This window comes from Melanotaenia boesemani, chromosome 20 (genome assembly GCF_017639745.1).
Source record: "Melanotaenia boesemani isolate fMelBoe1 chromosome 20, fMelBoe1.pri, whole genome shotgun sequence".
NCBI lineage: Eukaryota > Metazoa > Chordata > Actinopteri > Atheriniformes > Melanotaeniidae > Melanotaenia > Melanotaenia boesemani.
The window spans coordinates 4,218,303-4,233,828 of NC_055701.1; the positions used below are offsets into that span (position 1 = coordinate 4,218,303).

A 15,526-nucleotide genomic window follows, 5' to 3' on the forward strand; every position below is an offset into this window, starting at 1 on the left:
TTTAAAAAGAAATATAATTTCATTTTACATTAAAAGACCTTTATTATATATTTTAAAATGGATCAAAATTTTGATAAAAATCTTAGTTTAAAAGAATTAGTTAAACTGCTAAAGTCAAGTTTAATACTGGTAATACTCTGTCTTTTTTACTGTGAATTTACTTATACTGTGACTTTATGTTTTACTAAATATATAGTGTTGACCTGAAAGTTGAGAGGTGGACTAAGGGCTGGAGGACCCAGGTTCAAGTCCCTGGACTGTGGGCTCTTGGGCAATGTGCTGAACCCCCAACTGCTTCCCAGGCACTGGAATGCCAGACATCCCACTGCTCCTACTGATAACTGGGATCAACTGAAATCATCAAAGTATATTTTAAATAACGTGCTTTATTGGAGAAACATTGTTTTATTATATTACATACATATTACATTTAATTATTAATATAATTATTGCTTAAAGGCCTATAAAAAAAAAGATACCGTGTAAATGCAAAGGTGTGTTTTATTATGGAATTTTACTGGAATGATGATGTTTTCCCCCTATATTTTTTAAAGTATATTCCCAGCTACCATAATTCTTTTGTTTTTTAGACTTATGTTTTTTGTGTGTTTATATTTTTTATGCTGTTTTTGTTTTGGTTTTTTTTTTTTTTTTTGGTTTTTTTTTTTTTTTTTTGGTTTTTTTAACTTTGCATGACTAAATAAGCAGGTCTGCTTTTCAAGTCTGTCCGTCACATAAGTTCAGAGATAAGCTTAAAGTTAAATTTGAGCAGTTTCTGTTTGATTTGAATTAACTTTGTAATAACTCTCCATACATATGCCCAACTTCTCATGCACAAGTTTTTATTCTGTAACCTTCACACTTACAGAAGCAACACGTTGCCCAGTGAGAGCCACAACAGGGTAAGGCAACAGCTATAACTGTGTTACAGCAGTATGTACAGGCATCCAAATGCATCTGCAGGTCCTTAAAAGTCTTGTGGAATTATCTAATTCCTACACTACAACATTGTTGTTTTTCATTCAGATAGCATGTTTCTAAACTTGCTCAAAAAGTTGCTGCTTCCTCTTTTTCATTGCTTTTTTTGCGCACTTGCCTGCCAGATTTCAGCTCCATCAGCTCTACTTCGTGCTTTGCTGCGGTCTCCAGGACTTTCTGCTTGTTGTAAAAGACAACAAAGTTGTTAATGATGGGGTGTATGGGTAAAGCGATGGCTATCACCCCGCAGAGAAAGCTCACGGCTGCGTTACACTTCCCCAGAGTGGTTTTGGGGTAGATGTCTCCGTAGCCCACAGTGGTCATGGTGATGATGGCCCACCAGAAAGACTGAGGGATGCTTCTGAACAGCGTCTCAGGGTGGCTCTGCTCCATAGTGTAGGCTAGCGCGGAAAACACGAAGATCCCCACGCCCATGTACATGAGGAGTAGCCCCAGCTCTTTGAGGCTCCTCTTCAGCGCGTAGGTCAGAGTCTGCAGTCCGGAGGAGTGGCGCGCCAGCTTGAAAATACGCGCGATGCGCATGATACGCAGCGCCTGGACAGCTTGTTGGGCGTTCATCAGCTCCATCATCGAAGATGTGCCCAGGTAGGTGAGGGAGAGGACCACGTAAAAAGGCATGATTGCCATGAAGTCAATGATGTTCATGAAGGAGAGCACAAAGCGCAGCTTGTTCGGGGACGAAGCGAGACGCAACACAAACTCCGCGGTGAACCATAACATGCACGCGGTCTCGATCGCCTCCAAGGTCGGATGCTCCACCAGTTTTCCATCATCGTCCAGCACTTGGAGTTCTGGGATGGTTCCTATGCACATCACCACTGCTGAGACCAGGATGGAGAGGAAGGATGCGATGGCGATTATGCGCGCTGGCAGGGAGGAATCTGGCTTCTCCATCAGCTTCCACAAAAACCTCTGGCACCGCTGGGTACGCGTGACGCACTGATCCACATCCATGTCTTCCAAAATTACTTTCACTTTGTTCGCAATTTCTTTCAACTCTTCTTCCTTCTCACCCAAGTAACTTTTGCAACATTCATCTAAAACACTTTGGTCTATCTTCCAGAACTCCATCTCCTTAATGAAACAGATGGGGCAGATGCCGCGTTTTATGTGGATTTCACCAAAGTAGTAAACGTCGATGATGCATTTGAAGGCGTCAGGATCTCGGTCAAAGTAAAACTCTTTTCTGCTTGGATCGAAATCGTCACACAGAGAGTAAATGACATCAGAATTCTGCGTTGAGCAGTCCACCAGCTCCGCCAGTCTGCTCTCCGGGTAGCGCTTCAAAACATCCCCGAAAAGCACCACCCTGACTCCCCCAATGTTCACAGCGATCTCTTCATCGGCGCACAAACCACTTCTGTAATTTGGCTTCGGAACTGTCCACATTTTATACAGTATTTGAAAATATGAGATTTAATGATTAAATGTATAAATAAAGCTGAATACGCAGACTAAAGCCCATTATCTTGACGCGTAAAATGTTTCTCCTCCAGTCTGTTTCTTCCACTGAGTGGCACAGCTTGAGCGGCCAGCTTTATCCAACACCTCCCATTTCTCTCTGGTCTCGCTCTCTCACATACACACGCGCACATGCAAGCGCACTCGTAGACTAGGAGAGAACAATCACAACATCTACTTGCAGGCATATATTCCTGCACACAGCCTCTATTTGGCTGTAAAACAATAGAGAAATAAAAGTGACATAATTATTATCATTATTTTTTAGTTAAACTATAACAAATTTTAATATATAATCATAGAGGGTCTTATAGTTCATCTCACAGTTAGATAAATGGACATATGCCTTTTTCATTCAAGGAGAGGATTTACTTTATTGAGAATATGATTGAAATATAAAGAAATATTTTTAGCAAACGTGCAATAAATCAAATCATGAGTGAAAGTGGCTGCTGCACAAAGCAGAGACAGTGCACTCTCTGGTGACTGAGCACTGCATAGCATGGATGAAAAGTAATTGGATACATTTACTTAATTACTGCATTTATTTCTAATATGGAAATATTGATCATTTGTTCCAGTATATACCTACATTACCAAATGTACTTGAGTACATTAAAGTGTAAGACTTTTTTTTAAATTGATACCAAAGCGATGAAACTCTCTCTAGAATTCAATAAAAATACAAAGATCAGATAAAATATTTTTGATTAAGACTTAGTGGGGATTTTAGAAGGCAAACTTGTGTCAAAATTAGGGCTAATGTTGGGCAGATTGATTCTGTGATCATTCCAGCCCTCTGAATCATACTTTAAAACATCATTTCAATATTGATAGCACACCTGTAACTTGTAAGTCTTTGTAGACACTCAAAGTCCTTATTTGGAATGACTGCATAATTTATTATTAAGCTTATCAAAATATTGACTTTAGATCCATATTACCCACTGAATAGAAGAAACACCATAAACTGAGGAGCAAATATGTGCTTCTAATGATCAGGTAGTTTCATTTTTTTAATTTTTTATGGCTTCAAATATTTTATATTTAGAAACAGTAAACTTTTTCTAATGCAGAGGCTCTATAAAGGCATGGATCTGAAGGCAGTATTTTTGGAAGCCAGTCTATCAATTAATGTTAGGACATAAAAGTAAAATAACATTCAACAACTAGTGTTTTAATAGGTGTGATTTAATCCTATAAAATTACAGGGAGTTCATCATGAGCTCATAATTATGTATCATTAGCCCCAGTCTTACCAGTATTACCTTCTGACTCTTTATATTACCCAAAATACAATTTTGCTGCTGACAGCTGGGTCTTACATTGAGTTGTGTTGTGCAAACAGTTTAAGTCAGGGCTACTCAATTCGGTCCTACGAGGGCCGCAATCCAGCAGGTTTTCCATGTATCCCTGCACCAACACACCTGAGTCAAATTAGGTGGCTCTAACAGCCAATCAGGTTCTACACAATAACTCATTAATTTGACTCAGGTGTGTTGGTACAGGAATACATGGAAAACCTGCTGGATTGCGGCCCTCGTAGGACCGAATTGAGTAGCCCTGGTTTAAGTGGTCCAAATGCATGAGATGGACTCTTGCTCTGAAAAATAAAGCTAATGCAGAAATATATTAAACCTACAGTCTAGCTGATGTCCCTGGTTTTAAACCTTTTCTGGGGCCATTTTACATCATTAAAATGATTTGCCACTCAGCTAGCGGAAAAGCCTCAAATTCTCAATCTTCACAGAAAGGAACTGCGAAACAGAGAAAGAGACAACCAACATACTGGAGGCTTTAAAAGAGTAATCCACAAACCAACAGTGACAACAGAGACCTTGATGTACAGACTGTGCTCTGGTGCAGATTGTACAGCCATATTTCATTTCTGGAGAGAACAAACTTTTGATTTACTGAAAAAATCCAATGTTCAGATAAAAAAAAAAAAAAATTATCCCGCAAAAAAAAGGTCCACATTGCTTTCGCTCACTTAACAGAGATGTGTGAGCAGCTTGAGGCGCTCTAAGTTCTGTTCATGCTCAGCTGGTCGTGTATTGGACCATTTTCATGTCTCTTTGGACAAATATACAATAAGAAGGGAAAACAAAACTGCATGTAGATCTGCAACATTTTCTTTAAAAAATCTTTGAACCTTGTATCACAATTTATTGTCTGATAACAGAGAGAAGAGTTCTGACAATATTTGTATTCCAGTTCTTCTAGTCCAAGGATCACCATACCTGGACCTCTTGGACCAGTGTCCTGCAGGTTTTCAATGCGTCCCTGCTCCAACTCACCTGACTCAAATCAAATGGATCCAACAACCTATTAAGTTCTGCACAATTATTCAATAATTTCACTGTTTTAGTCCTTAAAATTTCAGAAGTAGCAGAGTAGAAATCACCAACAGAAATAAGAACCTTACTGTGAAAACATGCACAATAAAAACAGGAATTAAAGCGTCTGACATTTATTTGCAAAGCCTTTAATGAAGTTTATTTATTGTCTCTGTATTTAATGGAGCATTCTGATCAAACATGACTTAAAACTGATACAGTTTATGAATATTCTTTATATCTGAATATTTATACCTGTACACTGAAGAATTGCTGACCGGCTTTGAACTTTAGGATTTTTTAATCTCATTACATACAAGAATAGTAGCTGTACACTGATAAAAACATACCCTGATAAAAACATTGCTTACATTCGTAGATCATCCTACAGTTTCATATGCAGCACAACCTAAAGTTTCAAAATTATTTACACCTTCATCCTATAAGTCGGCTCCACCTGGCTCAAGAGAAAAGTTAAAAATCATCATTTTCAGGCTGCAGACGTGTTTTATTTGGTTGTTTCTGACTGTCTGAGGCTGTAGCGTGAGTGATGAGGCCCTCTGTGCTTTGTCGCTCACGTTGCTGACTGCTAGCTAATCTCCAGCATGTTGGTGCTGATGTGGAAGCAGATGTAGGAGTAGTACTCCTGCTGGCTTAGTCCTGGGATTTCAGAGCTCACCTGTTTGGCAGAGATGATAGAAAACAGTGTCACACACACACCTTTAGCCATGAAACTGATCTTTGTAACAGCATGTAAATGCAGATGTGTGCAGTAAATAATGCACTGTGGTTGTCTTGTCCTTATTTGCAAGAGTTAACAATACTTGCAGGAGTGCAGCATCAAGGGCGGAGCAAAAAGGGGGCGAGGGGTTTTGGGCCACCCTCACAATTTGACCGCCCTCTCAAAAGGGTGGACACAGCCAGCGTCTATGTAAGGATAAATTCTAGCCAGCCTTGCTTTTGAGCTGGTTTTCTTTTTAATTCCAGTATGTATGTATGTGTTGGAATTTCCAGCTATTTTACTCTGCATGTCGTTGTTTGTTCTTTAAAATGAAACTAAGGTAAATTAAATGGGAAAGTTGAGCCTCAGTACGTTATTCAATAGTTAAAGTTTCTTAAACTGCTAAGTTAAAACATATTGTGTTAAAAAGAATTTGTACAATAAAGAGCTAATATTGATAAATTGACCAATTATTGTGAGGTGAAACTAAAAAATAAATTAATAAATAAACTAAGTTAAAAAACAAAAATAAATATGAAAATAGGTAATTTCTTAATTAAAATGAAATTTGCCATTATTTTCTCTGCATAATGGTGAAGCTGTTTCTAAAATATATATTTCTCATTGTGAATGCCAACATGTAATGCAAGTTATTGTATGCTGTAGTATTTGTAATTTAAGACTTACAGAGATTTTATATTGTTTTAATATTTATATTAATTAAATTAAGAAACACTATGTTATTGCCCCATATATATGCATTAAATGTGGAGATAAAGGCACATTAATCCACTATGTGAATGCTCCCAAATACAAAAGTGCTAATATGCTTTCATATGTAACATGTTTGGAGATAAAACTGTGCCTGAAACTATCTATTTTAGGAATCATGACTGTAGAGTATATATATATATATATTTTACACTGGAAAAACTTATTTTTATATAAGAAGTAAATTTCCCACCTTTATGAAGATATAGGGGGAATTCATTTGATTTTTAAAGGGGGAAAAGTCATAGGGGCCGATTCAAGCCAAATAGTGCCAGTACTTTACTGCCTCTGGAATGCACTGATACCTAATCTGGACTGTTAGACTGAAGCATGATGTACAACCCTGTTGCAATGACGTGTACTGAGTGTGAATGCTCTGCCCTGAGGGTGAGGTTGAATAACACCTCACTTGTTGTACGGTTTTTGTTTATGCTCTAAAATATACAAACTTAAATATATATAAAAAAAAATCAACACTGTGTTTTAAAATGATTTAAAAAAATGTCCAAGCAGCCGAGCTGAATATTGTCTAATCACAGGTTTGTCTGTGGTTAAGATTAAGTAATCCGTGTAAAGCTGTAGTCATAAAGTTCACGTCAGCTTCTTACATCTGTCATGCTGGCAGTCGGGTCCAGATGCACAAACAGTGATGAAAGCTCCTCTCTCAGCTTCTTTGAGCACTTCCTGTCGGTCTGCAGCAGAAGAGCCTGATAATTTACGGGTAATCCATACCTACCAGGAGATGCACAAAATCAATAACCTGCCATCATTAATTATTGATGAAAATCACTAATGTTATCCTTTCTGACCTGAGGACTGATTCCACAAACACCCTCAATGCTTTCAAGTGAATCCACGCGATGAAGACTTGACTGAAATTCACCTTCAGCCAACGCACAAAGATTCCCTGAGAACGAGATAATTACTGTAGATCACTGCGACATCATCACACTAACCTTCAGAGAGCAGATGTGATTTCTGACTCACATATTGCTCTTTTTTGTGATTACTGAGCTGCGTGATCTCCTGATGCTTCTTCTCCTCCAGATCAAAGCTGTACTCTCGCACAATGAACCTGTGTGGATCACAGACTACATTATGGTAATCGACACAGATAACACAGCTTTGACTCCGCTGGGTGTTTTCTGCCAATCCCTGCTGCTTACTTGCTCTCCTGAGCTTTGGCTTTGAATTCACACACAGCTCTTTTGAAGAGTGTAACAGTGAAGACGCCCCCATCTCCATCCTCAAACAGCTTTCTGACAGTCACATGAAATAATGACAGAGGAACAGATCAACACAGGTGAAGTTAAAATAATGGGTTACCTCAAGCACTTGTTACAGCAGATTTAAGTTATTGTCCTTAAAATGTCCTCAATTTGTACAGAACCAACAACAACAAAAAAATTGTTATCATTGTCTTGCTACATCATAAATTTGTGAAATACTGATCAAATTTTTGAAGTAACAGCATGAAATGGCGAGATGCATTAATATATATGATTCTAGATTTTAAAGTTTGCCTGCAGGAAATTTCCGTCCCGTCCCTGATCTTCCACATTCTTCAGTATCTAATCACAATCACGAACATGATGGTTTGTACAAGTCATCCTCAGTCCAGTGCAAAGGATTTCTGCACTGCTTTAGTCTCTTTTTCTCGGTATGAGTGGGAATCCCTCTGCATATTTGCACATGGTTCAATAAATCACAGCTTTTGGGTCAGCTGTACCAAAGCTTCCCATACAAGGATCTGTTCAGTTTGCAGGACACAGTGGAGGAATGACTGATGCCATTTCTCTTGTAGATTCTCTCCTCAGAATAACCCTGTATTATTTATGCTCTTATTATTATTATTAGTTTGTGGTGTTACTTTTTCTGAGTGGAGATCAATAAAGCAAGGTGTGTTTAACCAGTGCACTTAGTACATTTGTACTAAGAAGGGTTTCACATCAATATAAAGTTGCTTTATTACTGGTAAAAGTGTTTCGGCAATAAATTCAGAACTTTGTAGAAGTGTTTTGCAGTTTCTCATGTAAGTTTGCATCAAGGATTGTAAAAGTATTTCACGTTTTGTACAGCTATTTTTTCTGAAGTGTAAAGTTGTTCAGTCCTCCGTAAAAGTTGTACTTTTGTTTTGTAAATGTAAACGTGGTTTCTATTATGTAAATGTCTAACACGACAATGTAAAAGTGTTGCAGTGGATGTAAACATGTTTCTTTTTGTTTTTTTTTGTTTTTTTTGTGGATGTAAATGTGCATCATAACAATGTAAAAGTGTTTCCTTCGATGTAATATTGTTTTGCCCTTCCAGGCCACCGTAGAGAGAACCCACAGGAATGAGAAGAACATGCAGACTCTACACAGCAAGAGTTGAGATTCAAAGCAGGAGGACTATGCTAACCTCCTGATGAGTGTCATTAGCTTTAGCCCTGTAGTGCATCTTTTTTTAAATCAAAGTAAAACTTAAGCCTATTTAAAGCTACAGCTGTATATTAAAATCAGAGTTGTTGGTACAAATATCAATAAAAGCTTTTAAACAATGAAAATGAGTAACTAAAAGCAACAGGTTAAAGGTCAAGGAATAAAAATGTGTTTAAAATCAGGTAGCATTTGCATCTGCTAAACCTGCAGGGCAGTTGCTTCTTTTTTCTCAGCTTAGAGAAAGTTTCCTGCCAGAGATTCAGCACTTGTGTTTGTTGCCCTCATTTCTTTAGATTTTTCAGTTTACATGCACATAGACGTTCCTATTTTACCCCTGGCAATCTAAAATTTTCAGCTTTATACGGGTTTATCTGCATATTTTGCAACACCATCTACCCAAGTGTTGTTTATTGCAACCTGCATGCGTCTTCCTCCCTGAAACCATCCCTCACAAATGTTTAAGTAATTTTAACCTTGCACAAGATATCAAATCTATATAAGATCAAACAATTATGAATATATTAGCAATAATATTTCCTGACAAAACTCTTTCATCTTCTGCAAGTTTTAGGGCAAAATCTTTCTTCAATGAAGTCACTTACTTTCAAGAGTGTGCTACCTGCTTTAAGTGAGTTCTTATTCTAATATACATGTTATATTCTACTCATACTTCCTGTTCTGGCAGGATATCATAAAGTACTCAATTATTAAAAACTTCATTTGGCTCTGATAACAAAATCTTCTTCCTTGCTGATCCAAACCACACAGACTCTTACTTTCTGCTGGTAATGGAACACCTGTTGTTACTTAGCTCGGCCTTTTAGAGGCTGAGAACATGCACTTAGCTCTGGTGGTACACTGGCACTCGGACTGAGTGGAACAGCTGATCTCTTGGCTCAGCAAGCAAAAAACCAGCTCACCTGCTCGACCGAGGGACTACAAACTCCGACAAGGATTCATAGCTCCGCTCCCACTGCAGGTAACTCCTTCTGTGATCAATAATATGTATACAAATGTGATGACATTATGAAAATGTCAAAATGATGAACACATAAGACAAATAGGTTTATGGCTGACCTGCTCACCACTACAAGCAGAGTAGTGAGGTACTCTGAAACCACCAGGTCTTCTTTCCTTATGATGCCACTGAGAGAGCGAGTTTGCAGATTTCCTCTGACAGACAGAAACAAACAGCTTGATAAATATACAGCTGATATATAATGTATTTATACTTAACATGCGACCGATGTAACTCACTCTAGCTTGTGCTCAAGGTTTTGCAAGTTAGCTTTCACACTGTTGAACGCTGCAGTGCGGGATTTTAATTCTGTCTCCACCTGAGAAACTTCCTGCAGACATAAACACATCAGATATGCAATCCATCTTTTTAATATTTGCAAGTGTAAGTACAGCTGAAGAGTGCCATCCATGCTCATCCATCCAGATATTCCATGTTCATCTTTTCAGCCTGTGGCTAAATACTTTAAAGCATTTGTTGATCTGAATGAAAGCTGAGTCCAAAGAGGGGGGGGGGGGGGGGGGGGGGGGGGGGGGGGGGGTGCAGCTTAGCTAAATAAAACATATATCCAAGTTTGTGAACATACCAGTGGTAAAACATAAGGCAAATGATGATGAATCAACAACAGACATCTTAACAACTAAAAATATTATGAGACATATCTCACCCTGGTCTTGACCAGTAAATTGGTGGGTAATGTGAGACCACAGTGTGTCACATGTCTGTGTCATAATCTGTGGAGTATTCTTCTCCCAAACAAGGACTATTTCTTTGTAAGTGCAATTGTAAGTGTTGAGGTGCACGTAATAGTGGTGGTGGTGGTGGGGCGACATGACAGCATCACACAGTTGCTGCAGGTTTGTCGGCTGCATCCATGATGAGAATCTCCCGTTCCACCACATCCCAAAGCTGCTCTACTGGACTGAGATCTGGTGGCTGTGGAGGCCGTTGGAGTCCAGTGAACTCATTGTCATGTTCTTTGTTTGTTTTATGTAAAGCACTTTGAATTGTCCTGTACATGAAATGTGGTATACAAATAAACTGCCTTGTCTAGAAAGCAGGTGGAGATGATCTGAGTTTTGTCACATGGTGCATTATGAAGTTGGAAGCAGCATCAGAAGATGCTCCACTGTGGCCATAAAGGGATGGACATGGTCAGCAACAATACTCAGGTAGGCTGTGCTGGTTAAACCAGGCCATGTTACTAAGGGGCCCACTTTGGGCCCCTTAGTACCAGACCAGCAACATTTCTCCATCTTATATTGTCCAGTGTTGGTGAGTCTGTGTGAATTCTATTCTGCATACCTTGACTGGAACCAGTGCTTATTTTATTTTATGTTGCCTTTCTATCTCCAACCAGTCTGCCCATTCTCCTCTGACCTCTGACCTCAACAAGACATTGTGGTCCAGACAACTGCTGCTCACTGGACATTTTCTCTTTTTCAGACCATCCTCTGTAAACCCTAGAGATGGTTGTGTGTGAAAGTCCCAGACTTTCAGTAAATCAGCAGTAAATCAACAGAAACAGTCACTATTAAATCTAAATGTCAGCATACAGTTACACTTTCATCAGTTTGTACCTTGTTAATGATGTCTGCCAGGCTGGAGAGAGGCAGAGCTGTGGGATATTTGGCTTTGTCCCACTGAAACTTGGTCACGTAGCTCATCAGGTCAACTGAGAAAAATATACACTGAGTCAAAATTTTACTGGAAACTGAACGAAACTTTGTTCATCTGCTTTAAAACAGATGAACAAAGCAAAAGGATAAGGGCACTGCAAAGCTTCACACATTGTAAGCACTGCACTCAGCTCAGCTAAAAATTACACTCCCTGCAGGTAAAATACCCCTGAGAGACTTGAAGTAAGCTTTCAGGGGCGACAGGACGGCCCTCTGATTCGTGCTGTTGTCTGACGGAGGGAGAATAATCAAGTTAGTCTGGTTTGTGTTTATCAGTTGTTGCTCTGTGCAAACTAAAAGGACCAGTGGGATGTGTTGTGTATATTGAGAATAGCAGTACTTTTATTTCATTGGCAGCAAGCATGTGGGTGATCAAGTTTCTTACACTTAACACCCTCAGCATGGGCGTGTGTTTCTGTCTGTGATTGACTCACCTCCATTGGCTAAAGCGTTTTCCACTAATTTGTCACTGGACGTCTCCATCATCTCCTTCAAACACTGGCATGTTGTTTTGATCACACTGAGCAACCAACAGAGAAAAATGCCATTATTACAGTATATTTATGTATTTTATTACATTTCATCTCTACTGAAACTCCTTCTAATAACACAGAGATACACATATAGAAACATACATTTTAAACACAAGGTTGTACTTGTAAGAAAAAGCTTTTAAAAACTGGACACTAAGAAAGCAGCTGGTCCGGATCAGATACAACCTTTATTCCTCTAGTTAGCTGCAAATCATATTGCTAAACTAAAATCTTACATTTTCAATCTTAGCTTTCCGAGAAACAAAATTCACAAAATCTGGAAGTCTGCTTTTTTTCACGCCACTATTAAAGGGTGAGGAACCATCGACATGAACAACTACTGACCTGGACGTCAATAATATTCTATCAACTTATCAGTCTGGTTTTAGAAAGAGACACGGTTCTACTTTAGCTACTCTCAAAGAAATAAATGACATATGAAAGCACTTGATTCAAGAAAATGTTGTGAGCAATGAACAAGCTAATAGTTGATATTTGCAGAAACTGGCAACTCTGGTGGCTTTCAAACGACCTTCCAGAGTAATTTTAATGAACCATTTAACCAGTCTTCTTATAGAATTGTTAGAACTGTATTAATTTTTTATGGTTTCCTCTTAAATGCGCAAAATAATACAAGAGTGTGCAATACACACCCACACACAGACACACACATATATATATGTGTGTGTCTCTCTGTGTGTGTATAAACATTGGAGTCACATAATTTAATCTTTTGTCTTTCCTTCAGAAGTTTTTTTCCATGTGTTCTGCTGCAAACTTCTGATGAGTGGAAAGATGATATCTCTGGAGCAGGAGGTTTTTCCTTAGATACCAGCCTCTTATTCAATGATTATTTAAAAATTGACAGGAACAGCTGTGCGAAATGGGAAAATACTTACACTGGTCCACAGCACAATTCACTGATTCACAATAAAAGTACATTTCCCCATATTCTCTATAGTTACAACTTAAGTTTTGACTTGTTGGCACGTTCAGTGTGTCCTTAAACACTTTGAGCATCATCAAGCTGCATCGCTTTGTGACACTAAACATTTTTGTTCAGGAGATTGCTAGTTGGCACTCATCCGGCTCAATGTTTTTTACACTCACACATTTCTACTCCCTTCTACTTCTAGTCCATGCTAATGCACAGACACCCATAAAGAAACTAAACAAATTGGCTTTAAGGAGCAGTGTGCAGCCTTGTAGCCGTGTAATCAGCGTCTGTAAGATGGTTCCTTTATTTGTGAAGGAATGCAAAAGAGTAAAAAATCTTGCACCTATGGGGAATCTCACAGGAACTTCACAACTTGTACTCTTGGTTCTTGTTTTTCTCTATCAAAAATGCATGATGAAAAGTAATTTTGCTTCAAGAAAAGAAATATGTAATCTTGTGTCTGGAGCTGTGAATATTCAGTAACCTCCCCTCTTTCACTGTGTCAGCTGAGAAACACCAACTATGAATTTATAATCAGGAGGGAAAACCAACCGCTTACCGCCCCTGACCATCAATAAAACATGACAGAGACAGCACACAAGCTCAAAGATACAAAGCTGAACATTGGCCTGCAAAAATACAGCTATAATTTAAACAGGTGGTCATGAACAGAACATGTCCCAAATAATCAGCTCGTTTCATCACTGATTGGATTTTTTTACCTTTCAGTTAGAGTGTCGAGTTTGGAGAGGTCCTCTGACACACTGAGCAGGCTGTCCAGGACTCCCACCTGTAGCCACCACACAGACAACACAGTTCATGTCTCTGTGACTAATGTTTCATCCCAACATCACAGAAAGCTCAAACGCAATCAGTTGTGCACAAAAAAGTCACTTTTGGACTTGCTGGGTTTTAAGATTCACCCTGACTGTCGCGTTCAGTCCCATATTTAAAGGGATTTCTTGTGATAGATTTGAACAGCAGCAGCTAGAAAGCAGAGCTTTTTAACAGCCCTGGAGGACATTGATCAGGTAAAGTGAAATGGGTCAGATGGAAATTTTGCCTCAAACTGTAGAGAGCAACCTGAGCCTTGATACCTTCACCAGAGAAGGATACCAAACACCATCAGCCTCCTCAACTACATGCTACTGTACCACTATAAACAAAGAACCAACATACCGTTGTTGCTGTTCTCTAAGAGCAGAGATGTCTCCTTATCTCATGATCAATTAATTTCACTTCAGAGCACCTTTTGAATCTTCACCAGAACAGGTGTCACACAACCTCACCTTCAGATCTGGAATGGAGAACTTCCAGCAGGAGGCCAGATGGGTTTTGGTGATGGTGCGCTTTAGTTTCTCTACACTGGTTAAACTGGTTTTGTCCAGTGGGACAGAAATCAACCAAAAGTCTGTCATGGCTCAGAGATCTTCACATAAAGACTTCCACTCAGAAATCCTCCAAATAAGAACAGGCTTCGTCACCAGAGAGTCTGTCGTCCAGAGGAAATAATCCATTATTTCTATTACAGACAAGTTATAAACTTTCATTTTAAATCAAGTTTGTATAAAAGTACAGGAAACATTCACACTAGTTTACTCTTTTGACTATAATCACATTGATTTTTTTTCCTTAATTTCTGATACATTAGACCAGCTAACAGAAACTTTGAAGTAGATGAAGATTTAGCTTTTTGAAGTAGGAGCTTACCTTCAGGTTATCCTCATCAACATCCTCTTACATTTCCTCTGTGAGTGATTTAGTCTGATCAGCAGCTCCACCTGAGACTGACTGAGCCTGAGCAGCAGCTCCACTTTAACCTGAATGACAGCCGGCTGACTGTCTTCTGTCTGTCACAGGAAGCTCTTATCACTAGGAAATTTGAGCAAATGCATTTAGCAGAAAGGCTTATTTGCAATTTGATATGTTGTTACTCCTAAAAGCTACAAAACCGTGAAGTGAAAAGTTAATATTAAACAAAAACGTGTTGTTAGTTCTCTTTGTTCGCTCAATTTGTTTGAACTGTTGTTCCCTATAATTGATTACAAGTGGATTAAATAATTTAAATTGTGACTAATGCAAATAATGACGGGACCAAACTTAAATAAAAATTAGAGTCTGCTCTGTCCCTTATTGTAGAGAGTTTCAGTGTTGAGTTTCCAGTTCAGTATGTCGTTCAGGTAAACACATCTAGTATTGTCCTACACCTCATTCTCCTTTAGCTCTCTTAAAATCCACAATAATTATTCCTATTGAGACTGAGGTGACCATTTTACAAGGTAGTCCAGCAGTTCCCTGTAGTCCTGAAATACTCCACAACTGCACAGTTATCTGAGTATTTCTGCAGGATAACAAAGTACTGGGAGTCTGAGGTGAAGAGAAGAGGTGAAAAGAGAAGCTATTATTTTATTGCTGCTTGTACTTTACAATATGAGTGTCACAGAGAGGGTGCTGTAGAGTCAGAGGAGACTTTTACAGAGCGCTAAGAAGATGGCATGTGGGGAGTCATATTCCTGCGTCACCATTCACTGAATGAGGAAGAATTTATGCCATGTCCAACGCAATATTAATGTCACAAGAAGCTTTTGTTTTATTTATTTTATTTTTCTTTTTTAACTGTTGCTACCCCTCATGTGGGACACTGACTCATT

General features: G+C 38.8%; 2 protein-coding genes across 3 annotated transcripts; both read right to left on the reverse strand.

Moving 5' to 3' along the window:
• Window positions 1-825: 825 nt before the first annotated feature.
• Window positions 826-2,489, reverse strand: kcnf1b (potassium voltage-gated channel, subfamily F, member 1b). The gene has a single exon (XM_041972161.1). The coding sequence runs from the start codon at window positions 2,386-2,388 to the stop codon at window positions 1,048-1,050; it is 1,341 nt and encodes a 446-aa protein (XP_041828095.1). The 5' UTR covers window positions 2,389-2,489; the 3' UTR covers window positions 826-1,047.
• A 2,460-nt stretch (window positions 2,490-4,949) lies between these two features.
• On the reverse strand, window positions 4,950-14,317 carry atp6v1c2 (ATPase H+ transporting V1 subunit C2). 2 transcript variants are annotated; one of them, XM_041972163.1, is made up of 12 exons: window positions 14,165-14,317; window positions 13,598-13,665; window positions 11,840-11,925; window positions 11,307-11,401; window positions 9,966-10,057; window positions 9,786-9,881; window positions 9,629-9,697; window positions 7,455-7,547; window positions 7,276-7,363; window positions 7,098-7,195; window positions 6,893-7,020; window positions 4,950-5,483 (listed from the first exon to the last, which is right to left on the reverse strand). In XM_041972163.1, exons 1-12 carry the CDS (start codon window positions 14,291-14,293, stop codon window positions 5,386-5,388), a joined length of 1,140 nt encoding a protein of 379 aa, XP_041828097.1. In that variant the 5' UTR covers window positions 14,294-14,317; the 3' UTR covers window positions 4,950-5,385. The 2 variants fall into 2 exon arrangements, with proteins under 2 accessions (XP_041828097.1, XP_041828096.1); XM_041972162.1 differs by having other exon boundaries at window positions 4,950-5,475; window positions 6,897-7,020; window positions 14,165-14,293.
• Between the last annotated feature and the right edge of the window lie 1,209 nt (window positions 14,318-15,526).